The sequence below is a fragment of the Anomaloglossus baeobatrachus genome, chromosome 8 (genome assembly GCF_048569485.1).
Source record: "Anomaloglossus baeobatrachus isolate aAnoBae1 chromosome 8, aAnoBae1.hap1, whole genome shotgun sequence".
Classification (NCBI taxonomy): Eukaryota; Metazoa; Chordata; class Amphibia; order Anura; family Aromobatidae; genus Anomaloglossus; species Anomaloglossus baeobatrachus.
Genome location: NC_134360.1, coordinates 155,835,256 through 155,862,608, shown reverse-complemented (window position 1 = coordinate 155,862,608; position 27,353 = coordinate 155,835,256). Strand labels below are relative to the sequence as shown.

The 27,353-nt window shown below is 48.1% G+C and overlaps 1 protein-coding gene across 1 annotated transcript in view; it reads left to right on the top strand.

Annotated features, from left to right (window-relative positions):
• Window positions 1-27,353, top strand: part of AKNAD1 (AKNA domain containing 1) — a 162,239-nt gene that overhangs the window by 54,698 nt on the left and 80,188 nt on the right. The window contains exons 5-7 of the mRNA XM_075322119.1: window positions 2,852-2,985; window positions 15,385-15,523; window positions 18,330-18,388. Of these exons, the coding sequence (XP_075178234.1) occupies window positions 2,852-2,985; window positions 15,385-15,523; window positions 18,330-18,388 (332 nt within the window). The remainder of the gene's footprint in view (window positions 1-2,851; window positions 2,986-15,384; window positions 15,524-18,329; window positions 18,389-27,353) is intronic.

Below are 27,353 nucleotides of genomic sequence, written 5' to 3'. Positions count from 1 at the left end.
AGGACACTCCCCCCTCTGTACCAGTCTGTCTACTGTAACTTATATCTGTATTTTGTATGTAACCCCTTCTCATGTACAGCACCATAGAATCAATGATGCTCTATAAATAATAATTATAATGTTATTAATAAAAATGTTCCTCATCCTGGGCCCATGCTAATAAATATGTCCCCCTTCCTGGTATATATGTCCCCCATTCTGGTATATATGTTTCACACTCTGGTATACATGTTCTCCATCTTAGCACATATGTTTTTTTATTCTGGCATATATATAACCCATCCCGGGCCCATAATGGTATATTTGTTCCCCATTCTGGTACATATATATATATATATATATATATATATATATATATATATATATCTCCTATTCTGGTATATATGTGCCCCATCTTAGTATATCTCTTGGTATATATATTCCCCATCCCAGTATATATATGGCCCATCCTTGTATATATGTTTTCTATACTGGTATATATGTCCCCATCCGGGGCCCATCCTGGAATATATGTCCCTATCCTTGTATATCTATCCTCATCCTGGTATATATGTCCCCCATCCTGGTATATATGATATCCTTCCTGGTATATATGATCCCCATCCTGGGTCAATACTGGTATATATGTCCCCATCCTGGTACATACCTAACCTATCCTGGTATTTATGTTCCCCATACTTGTATATATGATCCTAGCCTGTACCCATCCTGATATATATATATATATATATATATATATATATATATATATATATATGCTGCCAGCTTGTATTGCTGTGCAGGGACCCGACAGGTCTCTGCGTAGCCACTGCATTTCAGTTGAATGTGCTTCCAAGTATGCACATCCAGCTGAAATATGCGGTAGTGCTGGAAGGCCTCCTCCACCCCCAAGTCCAGTCACTGTGGTGACCTCTGCAATTGCAATCGTTACGCCCCTGTTCTGTCCCTATACAGTATCATGTCATAACAATGATTGTTATTGATGTCTAAAAGTAATTGTACTTGATTGATGAGCATTTTGCTTGCTTGTTGGGTGAATATTAGCCTGTTTATGGACTGGTAATCGTGAACAAGCGTTTTGCCTCTTTTTTTTTATGAAATTTTGACGTGTCATTTGTCTACAGAACGTGTTTAAATAAAGTTAGTTTCATTCACCAAAAGAAGCAGGAAAAACTACTTCTGCGTTTTTTTTTCACTCTCATTGCTTTCAATGGTGAAAAAAGCAGCAGTAAAGGGCACTTTACACACAGCGACATCGCTAGCGATGTCGCTGGTGAAAGCACCCGCCCCCGTCGGTTGTGCGTGATGGGCAAATCTCTGCCCGTGGCGCACAACATCGCTAACAGCCGTTACACGTACATACCTTCCTAGCGACGTCGCTGTTTCCGGCGAACCGCTTCCTTTCTAAGGGGACAGTCCGTGCGGCGTCACAGCGGCGTCACTAAGCGGCCGCCCAATTGAAGTGGAGGGGCGGAGATGAGCGTCCGTAATATCCCGCCCACCTCCTTCCTTCCTCATTGGCGGAGGATGCAGGTCCGGTGATGTTCCTCGTTCCTATGGTGTCACACATAGCGATGTATGCTGCCGCAGGAACGACGAACAACATCATACCTGCAGCAGCAACGATATTTGTGATTATAACGACGTGTCAACGATCAACGATATGGTGAGTATTTTTGATCGTTAACGGTCGTTCCTGCGTTTCACAAGCAACGACATCGCTAACGAGGCCGGATGTGCGTCACGAATTACGTGACCCCAACGACACCTCGTTAGCGATGTTGTTGCGTGTAAAGGGGCCTTAAAAGTGCTCAAAGAATTGACATACTGCTTCTTGCAAAAATGCAGCATAAAGGCAGTATTTTCCCATTTCAGTCAGGGAAAAAAAGCAGGTGAGTGTCTGTGTACATGGGATTTCAGGAATCTCATAGACTTTGCTGGTCCTGTAAAAAGCAGCGTTTTATTACCATGGATTTGCATAAAACCCATGTAAAAACCATGCAAATAAATGCAACAAAAACGCCTTGTGTGAACATAGCCTAAAGGGGGCTTTACACGCTACGATATCGTTAATGTTTTATCGTCGGGGTCACGTTGTTAGTGACGCACATCCGACGTCATTCACGATATCGCAGCGTGTGACACTTACCAGCGACCTTAAGTGACCTCAAAAATGGTGAAAATCGTTCGCCATGGAGAGGTCATCCCAAAACCAAAAATCGCTAATGGTTGATTATCGATGTTGTTCGTCGCTCCTGCAGCAGCACACATCGCTGTGTGTGACAACGCAGGAGCGAGGAATGTCTCCTTACCTGCCGCCGGCCGCAATGAAGAAGGAAGAAGGTGGGCGGGATGTTACGTCCCGCTCATCTCCGCCCCTCCGCTTTGATTGGCTGGCCGCTTAGTGACGTCGCGGTGACGTCGCTGTGATGCTGAACGTCCCTCCCCCTTGAGGGAGGGATTGTTCGGCAGTCACAGTGACGCCGCCGACCAGGTAAGTGCGTGTGACGCTGCCGTAGCGATAATGTTCGCTGCGGCAGCGATCACACGATATCGCATGCACGACGGGGGCGGGTGCTTTTGCGTACGATATCGCTAGCAATTGCTAGCAATATCGTAGCGTGTAAAGCCCGCTTAAGGGTACAGCTTGTGGAGGTCCTGCAGTTTGGCTGAACAAATACTTCCATCATAATAGGGATTGATGGAGCCATTGAAGCTGTAGTTCAATTCTAAAATAGTCTGACCACTTTCAAAGAAATCTGCACAAAACCTTATTCACAAAATCCAAACATATTGAACATCTTAGAATCATGTTGTAATTAGACTGTTTTATCTTTCTGCTTTGGTGTAGGTTTTCCAAAGCTTCAAATCAAGCTTAGAGACATTGGAAATAGATTACCTGTCTACAAAAGAGAAGCATCGTGATTTGCAGCTTCAGATATACAGGACAGGAAACCACACAGTAGGAGAGTTCGATATAGAGAGGTATGGTCTGTATAGAATCTGTCATAAACATTAGAAACCCCCCTCCCCAACATAATCTATGGCTATGTATGTGTTTAAAATACAAGTTAAGGTCCTAAAGCGCAGTACCACTACAGAGAATTAGGTGAGAATTTACCGTATTTTGGGGGTTTATAAGATGCACCAGATTATAAGACTTACCCCAAATTTAGAAAAAAAAAGGTGAAAAAATGGGGTCCATCTGGTAATCTGGTGGTGTGTTACCGAAGGGGTGGCAGTGGTGGTGGAGAGGGGTCACAGGAGGCAGGGTGATGCGGCCGGCAGCTGTCCCAGATGCTGTGAGGTAGGCAACTTCCAGAAACTGTGAGGCACTGTGCTGGGGCCGGCGGGGCGCTGTGCTGCAGTGCTTTGGGCTGCTGTGCTGCGAGCGGTAAGCAGGGGGATCCTGAAGATGTTGGGGGAGCAGGCTTCAAAGAAATGGTGCCCGGAGTCGGCACGTGCGCAGTTGAGATCTTGAGCCGAGAGTTCCATCTGCGCATGTGTCGACTCCGGGCGCCATTATTTGAAGCCTACACTGCCGACTTCAGGATGCCCCTGCCTCACAACTCGCAGCACAGCGCACCACAGTGCCTCACAGGCCCCAGCACAGCGCCCCACAGGCCCCAGCACAATGCCCCACAGGCCCCAGCACAGCACGCCGCAGGCCCCATCACAGCGACCCACAGGCCCCAGCACAGCGCCCCGCACGCTCCAGCACAGTGCCCCACAGGCCCCAGCACAGCACCCCGCAGGCCCCAGCACAGCACCCGCAGCCACCAGCTACCCCTCTCCACCACCTCCCAGTAAGGTGCATTCCGATTATAAGATGCACCCCTCATTTTCCTCCAACATTTTTGGGACGAAAAGTGCGTGTTATAACCTGAAAAATACAGTAATCTATATATATAATTGCCTTATTCTGTCTGTCTGTCTGTCTTGCTCCAAAATGACGTCATTACAGTGACAACCGCCACATTGGCTGCTCGGCCACACCCCCCGCACACATCGGCAGCTCGGCCACGCCCCCCACACTGACCGCTCACCCCGGCCATGCCCCCCGCACACTGGCCGCCCGGCCATGCCCCCCCGCACACATTGCCCGCTTGGCCACGCCCCCGCACACATTGTCCACTCAGCCACACCCCCCGCACACTGGCCGCTTGGCTCGGCCACGCCCCCGCACACATTGCCCGCTCGGCCACGCCCCCTGCACACATTGCCCCCTCGGCCACACCCCCGCACACTGGCCGCTTGGCTCGGCCACGCCCCCCGCACACATTGGGCACCTATACACCTCCCCCCAGGACTACTCCACCTATTAGACACCTCCCCCCCAGGACTACTCCACCTATTATCATCCTCTCACCCCAGGACTACTCCTCCTTTATCCTCCTCTCCCCCCAGGACTTCTCCCCCTATTATCCTCCTCTCCCCCCAGGACTACTCCTCCTATTATACTCCTCACTTCCAGGACTACTCCCCCTATTATCCTCCTTTCCCCCCAGGACTACTCCACCTATAATACACCTCCCCCCAGGACTACTCCTCCTATTATACGCCTCTCCACCCCAGGACTATTCCACCTATTATCCTCCTCTCCCCCCAGGACTACTCCTCCTATTATACTCCTCTCTCCCCAGGACTCCTTCTCCTATTATACTCCTCACCTCCAGGACTACTCCCCCTATTATCCTCCTCTCCCCCCAGGACTACTCCACCTATTAGACACCTCCCCCCAAGGACTACTCCTCCTATTATACTCCTCTCCCGAAGGACTACTCCTCCTATTATACGCCTCTACCCCCAGGACTACTGCTCCTATTATCCTCCTCTCCCCCCAGGGCAACTCCCCCTATTATCCTCCTCTCCCCCCAGGACTACTCCTCCTATTATACTCCTCAACCCCCAGGACTACTCCGCCTATTATCCTCCTCTCCCCCCAGGACTACTCCTCCTATTATACTCCTCAACCCCCAGGACTACTCCGCCTATTATCCTCCTCTCCCCCCAGGACTACTCCTCCTATTATACTCCTCACCCCCCAGGACTATTCCCCCTATTATCCTCCTCTCCTGCTAGGACTACTCCTCCTATTATACTCCTCTCTCCCCAGGACTATTCCTCCTATTATACTCCTGACCCCCAGGACTACTCCTCCTATTAGACTCCTCTCCCCCCAGGACTACTCCTCCTATTATACTCCTCACCCCCAGGACTACTCCTCCTATTATACTCCTCTCTCCCCAGGACTACTCCCCCTATTATACTCTTCACCCCCCAGGACTTCTCTTCCTATTATACTCCTCTCCCCCCAGGACTACTCCTCCTATTATACTCCTCACCCCCCATGACTACTCCTCCTATTATACTCCTCTATCCCCAGGACTACTCCTCCTATTATACTCCTCACCCCCAGGACTACTCCTCCTATTATACTCCTCACCCCCAGGACTACTCCTCCTATTATACTCCTCACCTCCAGGACTACTCCTCCTATTATACTCCTCTCCCCCCAGGACTACTCCTCCTATTTTTCTCCTCCTATTATACTCCTCTCTGAGGGGAGCATAGGGGGGGATGAAGCACGATGGGGGGTGTGCAGCATGGGGGGGATGAAGCATGATGGGGGTGCGCAGCATGGGGGATTGAGCACGATGGGGGTTCGCAGCATGGGGGATTGAGCACGATGGGGGGGTGTACAGCATGGGGGGATGAAACACGATGGGGGGGTGCGCAGCATGGGGGGATGAAGCATGATGGGGGTGCGCAGCATGGGTGATTGAGCAAGATGGGGGTTCGCAGCATGGGGGATTGAGCACGATGGGGGGGTGTAAAGCATGGGGGATGGAGCACGATGGGGGGTGCGCAGCATGGGGGGATGAAGCATGATGGGGGTGCGCAGCATGGGTGATTGAGCAAGATGGGGGTTTGCAGCATGGGGGATTGAGCACGATGGGGGGGTGTACAGCATGGGGGATGGAGCACGATGGGGGGTGCGCAGCATGGGGGATGGAGCACGATGGGGGTGCACACCTTCCCCCAAAACACACACACACCGCCACACACGCACCGCACAACACACCATACACACACTGGGAACCACAAACACCGCCCTACACAGACACCCACACACACAGACAACGCCGCACACACAACACCCAACACACAAACACCGCGGCAAACACAAATATACGCACACACCGTGCAACACACACACACACTGCACAAAACATACCTCCCCCAAAACACACATACGCACACGACACACACACACTCACACACGCACACTCACACAAACCGCGCAACACACACAGCACCACACGCACACAACGCTGCAGACACACAGCGCTCCACAAACAACGCAACACACACAACGCAACACACAAACAACATCGCTCTCACACACCCAGACAATACCCAGAACATTTGCAGCGCCCTACACAAACACTTGGCAACTACACACAACAACATCTATATATATATATAACAAAAATCATACATTAACTACACAATAAATTCTAGAATACCCGATGTGTTAGAATCAGGCCACCTGCTAGTCTATGCATAACAAGTGCTCCAGACTTCTTACTCCCCGTCCGGTATAACCCTCCATTGCTTGCTTGCCACTTCCGCTGTCTGCCAGATTATCACATCATAAGGTGGAGATGTCATTTAAAAAAAATACACTTGTCATTTAAATAACATTGAAAATATTGATAAGACAGCAAAGAAAGAAAAAAATATATCGCAAATAGTTTTGTATTTTGATGCATGTGTATGATATTTATTTGGTATTAAGCCTAACTTGATTGAATAAATCTGTCATAGCTATCACAATGGCATAATCCTGTTATACAAAGATGTGTTTTTAGAAAGCAGAGAAGACTTTACTCGATTCAGGACAGTTGAGGTTGTGGTTGACTAATTAAATAATTAGGTGCCAGCATAAATGTCTATTAGAAAGTCTGCATGTTAAGCGGGCTTTACACGCAACAATATATCTTACGATGTGTCAGCGGGGTCACGTAAGTGACGCACATCCGGCATTGGTACATTGCAGTGTGTGACAGCTACGTGAGATTGCGAATGAACGTTAAAACGTTCATCGCATGCACGTCATTCAATTGCTAAAAATTGAACATGAGGTTGTTCAATGTTCCCGGGGTACCACACATCGCAGTGTGTGACACCCCGGGAACGATGAACAGATCTTACCTGCGTTCCGCGGCTCCCACCGGCAATGCGTAAGGAAGGAGGTGGGCGGGATGTTTACGTAACACTCATCTCCACCGCTCCGCTTCTATTGGCCGGCTGCTGCGTGACGTCGATGTGACGCCGAATGTCCCTCCCACTCCAGGAAGTGGACGTTCGCCGCCCACATCTAGGTCGTATGGACGGGTAAGTACGTGTGACAGCAAATAATCGTGTGTGCAACATGTTCAACAAATTGAACGTGTCGCACATACGATGGGGGTGGTTACGATCGCATACGATATCGTATGCTTAATCGTAACGTGTAAAGCAGGCTTTAGTCTGACTGTGCTTTCATTCAGAAGTCATTAATGTCATTTACAGAGAAGCCACTTAATATTTTCACCTCTACAATACCGATTTCATGGCTCCCTTTGAGTATACTGTGTCCCCAAAATGCCCCTCCACCATACACATATATTATGATTCTTTCACAGTGAAATCCCCCACATTTGACTTTAGCACAGAAATATATACAGCGATTGAAATAAGTATTGATCACGTCACCAAGTTTCTAAGTAAATATATTTCTAAAGGTGCTATTGAAATTAACTTCTTACCAGATGTTGGTAATAACCCATCCAATTGTGACAATGACTTTGGGTTAGTGGGGAACCTGGGCTCCTAAGTTCCTAAGCTGTCCCTCCAACTAGGGGACCCTGTTATCCTTTGTTATCCCTATTCTTATGGATACTCCTAATGGTGGAGAGTCTTTACTGCCCCTGCTCCTGACCAGTCCTGATCCAATTCCCCTTTCCCCAAGGAGGGGCAGAACAGGAGTGTGTTGAAACCACAGAAAAAGACAGTCAAGGCAAAAACAAAAATGCTATCACATAGCACACACACACACACACACACACACACACACACACACACACACACACACCTACATACATATACACACACACATACACACACACATACACACACATACACACACACACACACACACACACACACACAAACACACAGTATAATACAATCAGAGACTCAGGAGACAAACAAGAGCAAGAAGAAAGTACAAAACAAAACACATAATACACAAAATACTTTCACCAGTAAGAGTCTGGGTCACCACACTTTAGACACCAACACAGAATAAACTATAGCTGGCATGGGTAGGAAGATTCCAATGTATTAATAGGAGGGGAGCAGATGTGATAGGTCTCCCCACAACATATGATTAAAGGAGCAAGCAGACTAGCAGAGGTTAACTCTTGCTAGCCTGCCCATGAATTAGCACACAGCAGGTCAATGCCCGAGACTGCCTGTGTTGATCCCAGACACTAGAGAAACCATCAGGCGGTGTGTCCAAATGTACAATCTGAACAGAGCCCAATGCCGCCATGGTAGTCGGCGAAATTTGTGCAAATCTCCATGTGACACCAATCCACACAGGCAAAGAAATCAAACCATATGTGTCCATAAATTTAGTGATGTGTAATAATGAGAAATGACATAGAGAAAGGGTATTGAACACGTTTACTGAAATTAATTTAATACATAGAAATGTGTTTGTTGGTGATAACAGCTTCATGATGCTTCCTGTATGGAGAAACTAGTCGCATGCATAGCTCAGTTGTGATTTTGGCTCATCTTCCACACAAACACTCTTCAAATCCTCAAGGTTCCATGGCCTCCTTCTATGCATTCTGAGCTTTAGTTCCTTCTATAAATTTTCTACTGGATTCAGGTCAGGTGACTTGCTGGGCCATTCTAGCAGCTTTATTTTCTTTCTCTAAAACCAGTCGAGCCTTTCCTTGCACAAAAAAGATGCATAAAAACATAACTTTATTTTAATAGTAAAGCAATATAATAAAAGAAGAGAGGTCACTCATAACAGACCAAACAAGGTTGTGTAATATACAGTGGGTACAGAAAGTATTCAGACCCCTTTAAATTTTTCACTCTTTGTTTCGTTGCAGACATTTGGTAAATTCAAAAAAGTTCATTTTTTTTCTCATTAATGTACACTCTGCACCCCATCCCCCATCTTGACAGAAAAAAACAGAAAGGTAGAAATTTTTGCAAATTTTTTAAACAAGAAAAAATGAAATATCACATGATCATAAGTATTCAGACTCTTTGCTCAGACACTCATATTTAAGTCAGATGCTGTCCATTTCCTTGTGATCCTCCTTGAGATGGTTCTACTCCTTCATTGGAGTCGAGCTGTGTTTAATTAAACTGATAGGGCTTGATTTGGAAAGGCACACACCTGTCTATATAAGACATCACAGCTCACAGTGCATGTCAGACCAAATGACAATCATGAGGTCAAAGGAACTGCCCAAGGAGCTCAGAGACAGAATTCTGGCAAAACACAGATCTGGCCAAGGTTACAAAAGAATTTCTGCAGTACTCGAGGTTCCTAAGAGCACAGTGGCCTCCATAACCCTGAAATGGAACAAGTTTGGGACCACCAGAACTCTTCCTTGACCTTCCTTGATTTCAACATTTCTGTTTTTTTGTGTCAAGATGGGGTGTGTAGTGTACATTAATGAAAAAAAAAGAACTTTTTTGAATTTACCAAATGGCTGCAATGAAACAGAGTGAAAAATTAAAGGGGTCTCAATACTTTCCGTACCCACTGTACATACAGTCCTGCTCATCATTATTGGCACCAATGAAGTTTAAGTACATAAGGTGGAAAATCTCCTGATAAAAAATGAATCGAGTGAAACAGCTTTTTTTTGTATAGAGCATTCTTGTTAAATACAAAGAACAAATGATAAACAACAATTTTAACAAAAAACAATGGGAGGGAAAAATAGAAAAACAAAAAGCTGCTGTGCACTGGTATTGGCCTTTTACATTAAATAAGTATGGAAACACATTGTGACTCGCCTGTGGTAAATCACAAATGAGAATCACCGGTGATAAATTGTCGGTGCCCATGTAACATGAATTACCCAATGAATGATGACTTCAGTGTTTTAAAAACCCACATGTTAGGCCCTGTTCCTTTATCACAATGGTGAAGACAAAGGAGCTGTCTGAGGACATCACAACTGCTATTATTAGAAAACACAAGGCTTCCAAAGGGTATAAGGCCATCTCCAAAGATCTTGGTATCCCAGTTTCAACAGTGCGCAATGTTATTAAGAAGTTTGCTCAGCATGTAACTGTCGAGAACCTCCCTGGATGTGGGGGAAAGAGGAAAATTGACAAGAGATGTCTTCGAAGATTGGTGCAAATGGTGGAAAAAACACCACATCCAACATCCATAGACCTGAAGGCCAATCTGGAACAGTCTGGGGTCATGGTTTTAACAAGTACCATATACCACACACTAAACCAAGCAAAGGTTTTTGGGCAAAGGCCAAGGAAGAAACCATTGCTGAAGAAAAGACATAATAAGGAACAACTAACCTTTGCCAAAGAGTACATTGAAAAGCCACAATCCTTCTGGGAAAATGTTCTGTGGACAGATGAAACAAAACCAGACCTTTTTGGCAATGCAAAGCAACAGTTTGTTTACAGACGGCGTAATGAAGCGTTTAAGGAACAGAACACCCTACCAATAGTTAAGCATGGTGGAGGAGCCAAAAAGCTGTGGGGTTGTTTTGCTGCATCTGTTACTGGAGGACTTGCCTGTATCACAGGAATCATGAAATCAGGCAATTATCAAAAGATTTTAGAGCAAAATGTCCTACCCAATGTAAGAAAATTTGTTTTGAGTTGAAGATCATGGGTCTTCAAGCAAGACAATGACCCAAAGCACACATCCAAACCTACACAGGAATGGTTGAAAAAGAAAATATGAACTACTTTAAAATGGCCAGCAATGAGTCCTGACCTCAATCCCATTGAAAATCTTTGGGTTGAGATGAAATCTTCCATTGTAAAAAGAATTCTGCTTCAGAGCTTCAAGAAACTGCACAGGAAGAGTGGGAGAAAATACCAGCTAAGGTCAACAATGCCAAAGGGTGTGCAGCCAAATAGTAATTAAGGGTTCCTTTATTGCTGCACATGCTGTTTATTTGGTATCTTCTTTGAAATTGACACATATAAGTTGACAAACATTGTTTGTTGTATTACTTTGGACCACTAATTAAAAAGTCCTGAGGATATAACTTTGGTACATTTCCATTTATTTCTGAAGATATTGTACAATCTATGAAAAAAATGATGGGGTGCCAATAATGGTGAGCAGCACTGTACATTTATCAGAACACTGATGACAATGAAAAACAGGCTCCCCAAAATAATGGCATAATGCAGTTCCACAAAATATCCACAAGGTGGCACTGGAGCATAACAATAAGGAAAATTCTTGAAGGGAATCTGTCAGCAGGTTTTTGCTACCTCATCTGAGAGCAGCATGATGTAGACAAAGAAACCATGAATGGAGATGAACGGGCCCGTGGAAGTTCAGTTCAGCGGGTTAAGCCGAACTTAAAGTAAGATTGGTTTGGGACCCGAACTTGACCTAAACCCCAATGGAAGTCACTATTTGGACAGTTCAAGTCACTGCCCACATGCAGCCAGCCATAAATAGATCACTTCCGGGGGAGGTGGGGTGAGTTTTTCCATATTCTTTGGCTTGTGCACGTTACATACTCTTTATTGCAAAGCGCTGCAGAATATGTTGGCGCTATAGAAATAAAGATTTATATTATTATTATTATTATAAAGCAAGGAAGCTAAAACTAACATTGCAAGTAAACACAAACTTCCTTTGAGATAAGAGATAGGGTTATAAATTGAATGTTAACTCTTAAGCCTGCTTTACACGGTACGATCTATCGTGCAATTTCACAATCGATCGTACCCGCCCCCGTCGTTTGTGCGCCACGGGCAATTAGTTGCCCGTGGCGCACAAAGTCGTTAACCCCCATCACACGCACTTACCTACTGTGCAACGTCGCTGTGGGCGGCGAACATCCTCTTCCTGAAGGGGGAGGGACGTCACAGCGACGTCACACAGCGGCCGGCCAATAGAAGCGGAGGAGCGGAGATGAGCGGGACATAAACAGCCTCCTTCCTTCCGCATAGCCGGCGGGTGCCGCGGGACGGAGGTAAGCTGCTGTTCATCGTTCCCGGGGTGTCACACGAAGCGGCGTGTACTACCCCGGGAACGATGAGCAATGAGCGCCATTTTAATTAAACGAGATTATGGAACCGAGCGACGAGTACACGACTCACGATTTGTACAAAGAAAGCCACAGCCACTCCATGATTTACCAGGAATTAATATAACACAGTAAGAAGACCATGATAGTCATAATACCTGGATGGGGACTAGGACAAGTCGTGAAATTAGGATACAAACAAGAAAAATTGCGACCAAAGTCCAGGGTACAAAGTGAAAAAACTTTTATTGGTAAACAGGTGCAGGGCGGCACAAACAAGTGTGGACACAGACAATGGTCTTAAATCGGACTATAAACACACCAGGATACTGATTACTAGTGGTTATATGTTATCCGTTATATATATATGTGTAATCAGATAGTAGATAGTCCACCCAGGGAACTGCAACAAATATATATACAAGCTGAAATATAGACCCCAAACCAATTCATCAAAGAATCATTATGGCAACCATATAAGTAGTATGTTGGAATGAAATAGATGACAAACAGGGTTGCACAAGGTTAGTGAAGGGTTATAAGATAAATCCCAGCCTCCAATGATAAGGGAACAGTAATAATTGCGGATTTACCTGGGATATGTGAAGACCAAAAAAGCCTGCGTCCAGCCCGAACCCCTGTTTGTCATGGACTTTGGTCGCAATTTTTCTTGTTTGACTCACGATTTGTGAGCGCTACTGCGTCGCTCGGAGGTGTCACACAGCCCGACGTCGCAAGCGATGCCGGATGTGCGTCACAAAAACCGTGACCCCGACGATCTATCGCACGATAGATCATCTCATGTAAAGCACCCTTTACATCATGCTATCTTCAGATTACATAGCACAAACCTGCTGACAGATTCCCTGAAGAAGCAAAAGGTATATGCAATAGAAGAAAAGTACATACTGCATAGCATATGCCAGTTGTAAGGGTCCCGTTACACGTAGCAACGTTCCAGCGATCCCGACAATGATACGACCTGGTCAGGATCGCTGGTACGTCGCTACATGGTCGCTAGTGAGCTGTAAAACAGGCAGATCTAATTAGTGACATAGCAACGATACGGCAATGATACGGCAATCCGTATAACGACCTCAGCGGTCGTTGGGACCCTGTCACACAGCAGCTACTGTGCCTGTTATTTGTAGACTCGTATATTCTATGCTTCTCTAGCTTGTGTAGGTGCAGTACCACCTCTAACCCTGTATGTATGGAGCTTGCTGGATTTAGCCCTTTTTGTTATAAGGTCGCACTAATTTGTCCATTTTCCATGCCTTCCAGCATTGGATGTATAAATCTCTAAATACTTGTGCTACAGTGCTTTTTATATACTTGTTACTTTTCGGGGTATATGCCCTGGTGTTTATCGCTGTTATTGTGGTACTGTACTAACAACCAATTATTCCAGTCCAGGTACTCACCTGCATACCGTTTATATCTGCATAGGTAATCTCCTTGCTTCCATACATCTTGTTCTTTCATGCTCTATATTGGGGGCTGCCCCCCTCACCTCGGCAGTTTTTCTACACCACGTTACCACCAGAGGGTCCTATGATATTAGGTACTTGATACTGCACATTTGTCGGGTCTTTTTGTTATATTACTATTTATATTGTCTCTTTTCATATATTAGCTCATTGTTGTAACATTTTGGGCTTGGCTCCACCTAGTGGGTGCTGTTGTCTCCATGTTTGTTTTAAATGTTTTTAACATGTCCCATTTGTGCACTTAATAAAGGTGTTCTTTTTGATATTACTACCTTACTGGTGTGCCCCTGACTCTTTGTGCAGAATCTTTCCCTCCTCTCCTTTGCATGGTTCTCCTTCTCTGCACCAGGGTGCACCCTCACTGACTCATTTGCTGCTATAAGTGGTGCGCTCCGTTTTTTGCCTCTCCACGTAGCGAGATCGTTAGTGAGGTCGCTATTGCGTCAGAAAACCTGTGATGTTTCAGCGATCTCGCTAACGACATCGCTATGTGTGACGGGGGCTTAAGAATAAGAAGGAATCTGTAGAGATAATTAGTGAATGGTGCAAGTGTTCAACATTTCCACAAAAGGTACAAACCTGTGGAAGAAAAGAAACATCCAAAGACCACCCTGTAGTATACAACCTGTAGGTCCCCAAATTCAATAATTTATAAAAAAAAAAAAAAAAAGATGTGGAATCCCCCTTATTTTTGGTAGCCAGCTAAGGTAAAGCAGACAGCTGCAGCCTGCAGACCCCAGCTGGCAGTTCTACCTTGGCTGGTAATACAAAACAGAGGTCACTCCATGCTGTTGTTTTTAAATTGTTTATTTACAATTAAATAACTTATTTAAAAAAAAAAAGAAAACAGTGGGATCTCCCTCAAATTGGATCACCAGCCAATGTGAAGCTGACAGCTGGGGTCAGGCTGAGGAGGCACATTGTTATTGTTATTAAGAAGTCTTCTTAATCGTAAGAAGCCTTATTAAGTCCACATCAGGGGGCATATTTGATTTTATTTTGTATGTGATTTCTCAATATAGAAGACAGAATTTTTTATGGAAAATTTTGGTGCAGGACCTTCCTTTTTTCAACATTTTTATTGGGCCCTCCCCAGCCTAAAAATAGCAGGCAGCAGACGCCCCAAAACTGGTGCATCCATTAGATGCGCCAATCCTGTCGCTTCACCTCGGCTCATCCTGGTGCGGTGGCAAATGAGGTAATATACTGATGGGGTTAATGCTAACTGCGGGCATTGATGTGCACTGATGTCATGATTTCTTTGCAGGTCAATATTTGCAGCAGTTCTCACACAAAGTAGCATGAGAGCCACGGGTTGTGACATGCGGTGATGTCATGAGTTCACCACTAGTCAGTCCCAGTGGCTCTCGTGCTACTTTGTTCAGTGCTAACCACTGAGCCACCGTGCTGCTCATTGTACAGTCTTAACCACTGGTTTATTAAAATTTGATTGGAAGTTGCATAAATATGATGTCTGGAGGTCATTCCCGGCCAGATTGATGGATACAATTGTTGGGAACTTTGCAAGAAACTATTGTTTATGTAATCTGTTTGGTTTGTTCTAGAGAAGTGGAAGGACAGATATTCAGACTAGGAATGTTATTGGAAGATATACAAGAACAAATGAGTAAAAGTGATGGACATGAAACTGAGTCTGCATCGCTGACTACTTCAAACAGGTCACATGTATTGTCACCCACTCAGGTAAATAAATTGATTTTATTGGTATAATGAATGTATAATGCTGCTTTAATATAAATGACATACACTGTATAGCAGGGATGTGAGTGATGATATTCTCTGTACAGCACCGTGAAATATGTTGGCACCATATAAGCACCAAGGAATAAATCCATAAACCAATAAAAAAAATTCCATTTGAAATAAAATATTTTTTGGTTTTAGGAGTGTAAGCATAATGAAAAAACAAAATGAATGAATATTGGTCACGTCTGCTCCTTAACCCTTTGTATTATTCTCTTGGCAAGAATTAGTAAAATATTTTATAAACTTTGTGGCGAAGTGAACTGATAAGAAAGGATCACTGCTGGTTACTTCTCCATAACTCTCCTAAGGATTGGACTGGTAAAAAAATCCAATTCTTAGGATAGTCCAAAAAACATTATTTTTTAATTCACATTGTCTCAATTGTTAGGGAAAAATTTATATTTTCCTGCAATAAAAAGGAAATGTATTTAGAATACAAGTTACAAGTAAAAAGGGATAGATAATAATTATAGATAAGAATTTTTAATGCACCATTTATTTCAGGGTTTACTTATAAAATACATACAGTATATAAACTACCAGTGACAGACTGGTACAGAGGGGAAAGGAAAGGACTCTTTCCTCATGGGTTTACAATTATATTATTATTATTATTATTATTATTATTATTATGGATTATAATAGCTGTATTTGTTATTTTCTTTATCCCTACATCCGTTTCCCTTGAGAAAGATGGCGAAACGTGGGATGGGAGCATCCCTGGAGTCCCTGGCAAGTGCCATATGATTATATGATGTTACACTACTATAGTGTTTATAACTTGTCAGGCATGTCTACATAGATTGAATGATTATACAACTACAGGCAGTATACATTAATTGTCATGCGATATATTAGGCTAGTAATCAGTCTTTGAACATACAGTATATACCTCTGTATTCAACATAAGCACTAAAGCACTTTATTTTGACATACTGATTTATTGAATATTGACCTTTCTATAGAGGTTTCTATATATTGTTCCATAACAAATACAGCTAGACTTTTTATTATTATTATTATTATTATTATTATTATTATTATTATTATTATACCATATATACCCTATGACAATTTTTTCACATGTAAAAACTCTCCTCATCCTTTTAAAATAACCCCTTAATGACCGGGGGCCGTACTGGTATGTCCTAAGCCACCATAGTGTGATCACCTGCGGCTGCTGCAGGCAGCTAGTGGTGATCTGCGCACATGTCTGCTGATTTGTACAGCAGACATGTGTGCCTCGCAGCTATGGGTGCATCCGCGATCCACCTGAGCCTGTTAACCCCTTCAATCGCAATGTCAAAATGTGACAGCGCAATTTCAATGCTCGATGTGGTAAATGTTTACTCACCCGGCTTCATCGGCAGTGCATGATCACTGTGAGCCGATGGTTGCCATGGTAGCACAGGGTCATGTGATGATTCATGTAGCTCACATGATTAACTTCCTGTTTCACCCAGCCGAGTGCTGCTTGTTACAAGACATGAGCATTTCTGGTAATCTCAGCTGTGTAGCTGTGATCAACAGAAATGAACGAGCGATCAGACTGCTAGGGGGACTAGTAAAATAAAAAAAAAGGAAAAAAAAAATAAAAAACCTAATAGCTCAAATCAGCCCTCATTTGCCCCATTGAAAATTAAAGGGTTAAAAAAAAAATAATATACAAACATTTGGTTTTGCCATGTTCAAAAATGCCCAATCTATCAAAATATAAAATCATTTAATCTGATAGGTAAACGGTGTAGAGGCAAAAAAATCCGAACGCCAAAATTACGGTTTTTGGTTGCCGCAAATTTTGCTACGGGTTGGGGAAAATGGTGCAAAAAGTACGCTTTTTTTGGACAAATTTCTGATTTTTTTTTTAACCCCTTAGATAAAAGTAAACCTATACATGTTTAGTGTGTCTCCAAACTCATACTGACCTGAGGCATCACACCCACACACATCAGTTTTAGCATACAGTGAACATTGTGAATAAAATTTGCCAAAACCCATCATGAATTGCACTTTTTTTGCAATTTTCCCCAATTTTCCCCAGCTGGAATTTTTTTGCCATTTTCCAGTACACTATATGTTAAAACTTATGGTTTCATTTAAAAGTACAACTCATCCTGCAACAAGCAAGCCCTCATATGGCAAGATTGACAGAAAAATAAAAAAGTTACGGGTCTCGGAAGAAGGGGAGAAAAAAAACAACCAAAAACGAAAAATTGTCCGGAGGGGATAATGTATATATAAAAATTAATTTTATTCAATAAAAACTTGTATAGTTCTTCAAATATATTTCTTGTGTAGGTGTAACTCTACAATATTGTAAAACCGCACATTTTTGAGTGTCCTTTTATTGTGGCCAGCCAAAGGCACACCTGTGCATTAATCATGCTGTCTAATCAGCATCTTGATATGCCACACCTGTGAGGTGGATAGGTTATCTCGGCAAAGGAGAAGAGCTCACTAACACAGATTTATACAAATTTATGAACAATATTTGAGCGAAAAAGGCCTGTTGTGTATATAGAGAAAATCTTAGCTCTTTGAGTTCAGCTCATGAGAAATGGGAGCAAAAACCACTGTTGCATTTATATTTTTGAGCTTTGTAAAAAATAACAGTACAGATTTCTTAATAAATTTATCCGAAATTATAACTTCAGTCCATTTAAACTGTGTATTTAAGCTTCATGTAGTAACAAAGCTATGCTGAGAATCCTAATCAAGGGTTGTCTTATCTTCTTATGTGAAGGAGACAGAAGATGTTGGTGACCCAATGACAGTCAACAGCACTGACAAAGCAGTCACACGGTGAGTGCGGATCTAAATTCCTCTATACAAACTATATACAATTGGCTTCTATGCTATCTGAGAACCTGGGATATGTGAACTTTGTGACCATTTTTGCTGTAATTTACAAAAAACAACTGTAGAATTTGACTTGATAACAATATGACCCTTTGTCCCTTTCCTTACGGGACAGACAGAGACGTAATAAAGGTCCCAAGGGCTGATATATGAGAATTTTACATGTGTGAAGCCCCACAGGTGTTGTGTCGGTGCATTACCTTCAGGGACTCCACTCAGCTGGATCTGGTCACAGGTAGGAGATCTTCTTCTTGTCGTGACGCCACTCTCAGTATTGCGGCCAATAGGGACCGCCACTGCAGGTTGAGGGGCGCCTGGGGCTGATGGTGAGTGCAGTTAGTTGGAATAGCCTCCTGAGAGTGAGGCAAGCCCCAGGGCCCTGTGTAGGTGCGTAGAACCACAAGGCGCAGAATGACTCAACACAGGCAGAGTGTCTTTCAGGGTTTTTACTCACAGTTGATAGGGTGAGTAACCCGGGCGTAGCTGGGATTAACCAGACTGGAACCAGGTATCCTTCAGGCTGACTTCTGATGGTGACTACCAACTCGCCTTCCTTAGCCCTTTTTGGTTTGGGGTGACCCCGACTTTTAGTCCCTATGGGGGTCACCCAGGGAAGATGCTGCAGCCTCTCTCCCCTTCGTTTGCCGTTTGCTTGTCGCCTGGACCAGGCCACTCCAGCTACTTGCCTCCTGTGACCTATGGGCCCTAACTGTGGCTACGTGGCTGCGGCTTTTGTGGTGTTGTGGCGTGGGCTTTGAGAGCCCCACACCGGCAGGTTTAGCAAAAGAAAGCTGGATCTATCTCCGCTTCGGGATCTGCCGCCCGTTTGGGCCTGGTACTCCCTAGCAGTCTCCTTACTTCCCACTCCGTGCTCTCTCTCTAGCTGAGATGGGTTTCGGGTAGCACTCCTAGTTGACCGTTCTCCCCCGTCGGTAGCCACTGCGCGGACGCTGTCAGACTACAGCAGCCCAGGGGAAGGGGTCAGCTCTCCTCGGAGCTCCCTGGACTCTGCTCTGAACCGGCTCACATCTGGGACCTTCACTGCTGCTCCTGTCTGAGCTCCACTTTCCTGCTCCTCACTCCTCCACACTCTGCTGCAGACTGTTTACTCCTCCTTCTCTTTTCCCTTTGTGCCTGCCTACGCCACCTAGCAACCAGATTCTCTTACCACACCCCTTGAGAGGAGATGGAGGCTTTTGGCCCCCTCCACTATTCCAGTGGAGGTGAAGGCTTTGCCCCCTCCTGGGATCCCCAGGGGTCCTCTCAAAGGTACATGTGTGAGACCTGATCACTATGCGCCTGTGTAGTCACACCTCGGTCAGCCTTCTGGATTACCTGTATTGTACTGTCCCCAGCATGGGTGCAGTACTCAGTGGTGCCTGACCAGGTCAGGGGCGCCACATTCCCCCTTAGTTATCACCAGCACGTCCTCGGGCTGCAAGACAACATTTTAAAATGCATAAAACATTAAAACATGGTAAAACATTTTAAGATCACCAGGTACCATGCATCACCACCCTCCACCCACAAGTCCGTTAACCCACCCAAAACCCTTTCACGTTGGCCGCGCCTTCAGCCACTTCTGGCAGGATGTAGAGGCGGCTTTCATGGGCTGGTGGTTTCAGGGTATACCTGGCCTGGTGGATCCGCGCCTTCAGCCTCTTCTGGCAGGATGTAGAGGCGGCCTCCACAGTTGGTGCTGACCAGGTACCCTCTTTGTGGTGGAGAGCCAGGCCCCATAAACAGGCATGCTCTCTGGTTGCAGGTGAGCCAAGGCCCTATATACGGACGTGCTCCCTGGTTGCAGACGAGCCAAGCCCCTAAACAGGCTGGCTCTGGTGGTGGTGGTGCCCTCTGGTGTAACTATTTACACTGCGAGAGTTTGTGGCTATAGCCAGTTCATAGCCTTAAGGTTTATTTCTCACATTAGTTTATGTGGGCACATTGCTTAAACTTGTAAAACGTTGCAAAACAAACTTTCCAAACGGGTAACTTGCTGTACTTTACTTGAACTTATGCAGACTCCTCTTCACCAGGGCTTGGGCCTGTAGGGCTGCGGCACCTGTTGCTTTCTTGACCTTTTTCCTCATCTGTGGTTGTCTCGTCAGTAGGTCCTTTGTCTTTTCTTTCTTTATCTTTCCTTTCTTCTTCTTTAGGACATGGTGCTACATCTAGCGCGTACCAGCCTCTTTCTCCTTGATGCATGGTAAACTGCACTGTGTCTCCCATCCTTAAGTTTCTTCCAGGATGTCCTCTGGGCAAATGAGCTCTCACATCTCTTCTATTGACGAAGATACCTTCCTTTATACCAGGTGCAACAATGAATCCGTACCCTGACTTCAGGCTAAAGTCTTCTACTACACCTCTACAAAGGGGTCCTCTGACCTGTGCTTTGGCTCTTCTCAGGAACCGTTTTTCTTCTAGGTCTCTGGCCGTGACTTCTTTCTGCTCTGGGGATGGCGGTGCAGGAGACAACTGGGTTCTGCTACGGCGCCGTGTCTTGCGGGCTTGATTCTGCTGGGCTGTTACTTCAATGCCTGCAGGCCCCCAGGTGAGGTTTCTGGTCAGATCTTCGTCAGCAGACGGTGTCAGGTCTTCTTCATCCCAGCGGGAATATGGCAGCATCTCTGGCTCTGGGCATAGATCCACCGCTGGTGGCTCCTGAGTCAACTCCTCAACTTCCTGGCCTCCTCTCCCCCTTAGTTCTTCTTGGCACTCCTTTGGTGGCGGTGCTGGGGATGGACTTCCTTCAGCAGGCCCAGGCGGGGGACTCTTTGGCGTGATTGCTGCAGGGGTTGCCGGAATCCTCTTGGGGGTGTGCGGAGGGAGTATGTACTGGTCCACCAACCATTGTGGAAACTTGGCCTCCATGTCAGCCTTCAGCTGCCAGTATGCGGGGTCCTCCCCCAATGTGGGCTTTCCAGCAGGGACCTCTTTGGACTGGGGAGCGGTATCTGCTCTGGCCTTGCAGGCCGGGGAAAATGGTGATGCAATCTCTTGGCGGGCCGCACCTGGCATGGCGGCGGCCTGGTCTTGGCGGGCCGCGCCCTGTATGGCGGCGGCCTGGTCTTGGCGGGCCGCGCCCTGTATGGCGGCGGCCTGGTCTTGGCGGGCCGCGCCCTGTATGGCGGCGGCCTGGTCTTGGCGGGCCGCGCCCTGTATGGCGGCGGCCTGGTCTTGGCGGGCCGCGCCCTGTATGGCGGCGGCCTGGTCTTGGCGGGCCGCGCCCTGTTTGGCGGCGGCCTGGGTCAGCGTTACGCCTGCGGCGCGGATGAGGGTCGCGGTGGCAGCCGGTTCTTTGCGGGCCGGGCAGGGCATCGCTGCAGGGACCGGGTCTTGGTGGGCCGGGCAGGGCATCGCTGCAGGGACCGGGTCTTGGTGGGCCGAGCAGGGCATCGCTGCAGGGACCGGGTCTTGGTGGGCCGAGCAGGGCATCGCTGCAGGGACCGGGTCTTGGTGGGCCGAGCAGGGCATCGCTGCGGCGGCCTGGGCTTGGCGGGCCGCACCTGGCGTGGCTGCGGCCTGGGTCAGCGTCGCCGCGCCGGGCGCCTCTTCAGGGACCGCGGGCGTGACAGCAGGGGTCGGGGCATCCGGGCCGGCAGGGGTAATACTGGACTCACCCATCGTTGGCAGCATCGGGGTCTGAGTCGTCACCGTCCGGTCTGGCACTCGGCGCGCGGCTCTCCCTTCATAGGCCTGAACCGCGGCAGCCATCTCCAGAAGTTCCATGCGTTCTTCTCTGATCTGCTCCACGACCCGGGTCTCCAGTCGGTCGCAGAACTGGGCCAGCTCCCGATACCACCAGGCAGCGGAGCCCGGTTCTGGGTTTCTGCGGTCAGACGCCATTTCTTCTGCGCCCTCTTCTGCACGATTTCCCAGCAGTGGACTCGTCGTTGCCTCTAGTAGCAAGCTGTTCAGTTTCCGCTCTGCCTCTTTCAGCAGCTCCTCTCCCAGCAGCAGGCTTCTGGCTCCCTTTCTGTCCCGACGTCTCTGGACGCTTCCGCTCTCTTCACAAGCGAGGTCAGAACTCTGCAGGGGATCTCTGGGTAGCCACACCTCTTCGTGGGCGGTAACTTCTTCCAGCGCGGGCTGCTGTTGTTTTTCAGCGCGCTTTTCATGGTGGCAATATGGCGGCGCTTCCAATTTTTCGAGCGGACCGCCCAGGCACATGGTCACCTGTCTGGACAGGTCTAGTCCTTATCCTGTTCGTGACGCCAGATGTGAAGCCCCACAGGTGTTGTGTCGGTGCATTACCTTCAGGGACTCCACTCAGCTGGATCTGGTCACAGGTAGGAGATCTTCTTCTTGTCGTGACGCCACTCTCAGTATTGCGGCCAATAGGGACCGCCACTGCAGGTTGAGGGGCGCCTGGGGCTGATGGTGAGTGCAGTTAGTTGGAATAGCCTCCTGAGAGTGAGGCAAGCCCCAGGGCCCTGTGTAGGTGCGTAGAACCACAAGGCGCAGAATGACTCAACACAGGCAGAGTGTCTTTCAGGGTTTTTACTCACAGTTGATAGGGTGAGTAACCCGGGCGTAGCTGGGATTAACCAGACTGGAACCAGGTATACTTCAGGCTGACTTCTGATGGTGACTACCAACTCGCCTTCCTTAGCCCTTTTTGGTTTGGGGTGACCCCGACTTTTAGTCCCTATGGGGGTCACCCAGGGAAGATGCTGCAGCCTCTCTCCCCTTCGTTTGCCGTTTGCTTGTCGCCTGGACCAGGCCACTCCAGCTACTTGCCTCCTGTGACCTATGGGCCCTAACTGTGGCTACGTGGCTGCGGCTTTTGTGGTGTTGTGGCGTGGGCTTTGAGAGCCCCACACCGGCAGGTTTAGCAAAAGAAAGCTGGATCTATCTCCGCTTCGGGATCTGCCGCCCGTTTGGGCCTGGTACTCCCTAGCAGTCTCCTTACTTCCCACTCCGTGCTCTCTCTCTAGCTGAGATGGGTTTCGGGTAGCACTCCTAGTTGACCGTTCTCCCCCGTCGGTAGCCACTGCGCGGACGCTGTCAGACTACAGCAGCCCAGGGGAAGGGGTCAGCTCTCCTCGGAGCTCCCTGGACTCTGCTCTGAACCGGCTCACATCTGGGACCTTCACTGCTGCTCCTGTCTGAGCTCCACTTTCCTGCTCCTCACTCCTCCACACTCTGCTGCAGACTGTTTACTCCTCCTTCTCTTTTCCCTTTGTGCCTGCCTACGCCACCTAGCAACCAGATTCTCTTACCACACCCCTTGAGAGGAGATGGAGGCTTTTGGCCCCCTCCACTATTCCAGTGGAGGTGAAGGCTTTGCCCCCTCCTGGGATCCCCAGGGGTCCTCTCAAAGGTACATGTGTGAGACCTGATCACTATGCGCCTGTGTAGTCACACCTCGGTCAGCCTTCTGGATTACCTGTATTGTACTGTCCCCAGCATGGGTGCAGTACTCAGTGGTGCCTGACCAGGTCAGGGGCGCCACACATGCACAGAGACCTATGAGCTCTACTGAAAGGGAATTGTCGCCAGGATTTGCTACCTCACCTGAGAGCAGCATGATGTCAGGACAAATATCCCAAATCCATGTTTCACTTACTGGGCTACTTGCTGTAGTTGTGATAAAATTAGTTTTGTCTTTTGCAGATCTACTGTCATGATTCTGCTCTGCGGGCTCCGCTTTCATGCAGAGCTTTTGTTGGTCCCTATGTTTTTACCAGGGTTCCGGTTATGTCCTTGTGGTGGGGGAAGGGTCTTTCATTCCCTCATACCCTGACCTCAGCTTGCTCTCCAACCCTGTCTCTGCCTGTCCCCTTGTACTTATGTGACCTCTCGGTGTATTGACTCCAGCTTGCCCTCTGACCTCGTCTCTGCCTGTCCCCTTGTACTTACGTGACCTCTCTGTGTACCGACTCCTGGCTTGTTTGACTATTCCTCACTAGGTTCTGCTTCACCTAGTGTATTAAAGGGAACCTGTCACCAGAATTTTCGCTATTAAACTAACAGAATCCCCCTCTGCAGCTCCTGGGCTGCATTCTATAAAGGTTATTCTTGCTACTGGCCCCCCTTTCAGACCTAAATAACAACTTTATAAAACACTAGAAGGTGGCCCGATTCTAACGCATCGGGTATTCTAGAATTTATTGTGTAGTTAATGTATGATTTTTGTTATATATATATAGATGTTGTTGTGTGTAGTTGCCAAGTGTTTGTGTAGGGCGCTGTAAATGTTCTGGGTGTTGTCTGGGTGGGGGTGTGTGAGAGTAGTGTTGTTTGTGTGTTGCGTTGTGTTTGTTGCGTTGTTTGTGGAGCGCTGTGTGTCTGCAGTATTGTCTGTGTGTGGTGCTGTGTGTATTGCGCAGTTTATGTGCGAGTGGGTGTGGAGTGCGTGTGTGTGTTTTGGGGGGAGGTATGTTTTGTGCAATGTGTGTGTGTGTTGCGCGGTATGTTCGTATATTTGTGTGTGGCGTGGTATTTGTGTGTTGTGTGTGTGCGGCGTTGTCTGTGTGTGTGGGTGTCTGTGTAGGGGGGTGTTTGTGATTCCCAGTGTGTGTGTGGTGTGTTGTGCGGTGCGTGAGTGTGTTTTGGGGGGAGGTGTGCACCCCCCATCGTGCTCCATCCCCCATGCTGCACACCCCCATCGTGCTCCATCCCCCATGCTGCACCCCCCATCGTGCTCCATCCCCCATGCTGTGCACCCCCCATCATGTTTCATCCCCCCATTCTGGGCACCCCCCATCGTGCTCCATCCCCCATGCTGCACCCCCCATCGTGCTCCATCCCCCATGCTGCGAACCCCCCATCGTGCTCCATCCCCCATGCTGCACCCCCCATCGTGCTCCATCCCCCATGCTGCGCACCCCCCATCATGTTTCATCCCCCCATTCTGGGCACCCCCCATCGTGCTCCATCCCCCATGCTGCACCCCCCATCGTGCTCCATCCCCCATGCTGCGAACCCCCATCGTGCTCAATCCGCCATGCTGTGCACCCCCCATCGTTCTCCATCCCCTATGCTGCACACCCCCATTCTGCTCCATCCCCAATGCTGCGCACCCCCCATCGTGTTTCATCCCCCATGCTGCGAACCCCCATCGTGCTCCATCCCCCATGCTGCGAACACCTCAGAGAGGAGTATAATAGGAGGATTATAATAGGAGGAGTATAATGGGAGGAGTTGTCCTGGGGAAAGAGGAGTCTAATGGGAGGAGTTGTCCTGGGGGGAGGTGTACAGGTGCCCAACGTGTGCGGGGGGCGTGACCGAGTGGGCATAGTGTGAGGGGGGCGTGGCCTAGTGGGCATAGTGTGCGGGGGTCGTGGCCGAGCAAGCATAGTGTGAGGGGGCGTGGCCTAGCAGGCATAGTGTGCGGGGGCGTGGCCGAGCGGGCATCATGTGAGGGGGCGTGGCCGAGCGGTCATAGTGTGAGGGGGCGTGGCCTAGTGGGCATCTGAGGGGGCGTGGCCTAGCGGGCATAATGTGAGGGGGCGTGGCCTAGCGGGCATAGTGTGAGTGGGCGTGGCCTAGTGGGCATAGTGTGAGGGGTGTGGCCTAGCGTGCATAGTGTGAGGGGGCGTGGCCTAGCGGGCATCACGTGCGGGGCGTGGCCTAGTGGGCACCGCATGCGGGGCGTGGCCTAGCGTGCATCGCGTGCGGGGCGTGGCCTAGGGGCATCACATACGGGGCGTGGCCTAGCAGACACAGTGTGTGGGGGCGTGGCCTAGCGGGCATAGTGTGCGGGTGCGGGGCCTGGCCAAACGGCCAATCCATGCGGGGGGCGGGGCCAGGTCGAGCCGAGCGGCCAATCCGTGGGGGGGGCGGGGCCAGGCCGAGCCCAGCGGCCAATCCGACGGTTGTCACTGTAAGGACACAATGTCACTGTAACGACACAATTTTGGAGCAAGACAGACAGACAGACAGACAGAATAAGGCAATTATATATATATAGATTACCTTTTGCTATGTAATGAGGTTTGCTGGCCATGGGGGTGGGCTGAATTTCGTCCGTTATTCCCCCTCCTGCCGCTGCATGATTTTCCTGGGGCACTGCAGAAGATGTGGGTGGCGGCCTCATCTATGTAAATGAACACTGGGGGACGGCGAACAGCGGCAGGAGGGGGAATAACGAACAAAATACAGCCCGCCCCCGGGGCCAACAAAGCTCATTACCATAGCAAAAGGTAATCTATATATATAATTGCCTTATTCTGTCTGTCTGTCTGTCATGCTCCAAAATTGTGTCCTTCCGGTGACATTGTGTCCTTACGGTGACACAAAGCTGATTGGCCGCTGGGCTCGCCATGGCCCCGCCCCCCCACACGGATTGGCCGCTCGCCCAGGCTGCGCCCCCACACGGATTGGCCAGCCGCTCGCCCAGGCTCCGCCCCCCCCACAGATTGGCCTCTCGCCCCGGTACCCTGCAGGCATTGGCAACTCGGCCACGCCACGCCCCGCCCCCCTCACGCAATGCACGCTAGCTCTGGCCCCCCCCTTCCCCCCCCCCCGTGCATTCCCCGAACTGACACGGTCACGGAGCAATGACTCCCAGGTGAGTACTGTACTCCATCCCCCCAACGGGAGCCCACATCAGCGTACGCCGCCAACCCAGCCGACACTTACCCTCGCATTGCTGGCCTTGCCGCCGTATGCTGGCGTGGGCTCCCGTGCGAGCGGGGGACGGGATACGTTGGTAACCATGCTAGCATAGTTACCAGCTGGTAACCATGCTAGCATAGTTACCAGCACATCAAGGTCCTGCAGCGGCGGAAGATCCAAACGCACACACATAACAGCTCACACACACACATACACACACATCAGATCACACTCACTCTCACAAACACCTCACACACACCTCACACACACATCGCATCCACACACTCACAGCATCCGGCGATATCGCTTGCTTCTTGGCCTCGATACTGTGCTGTTGTGACCTTCC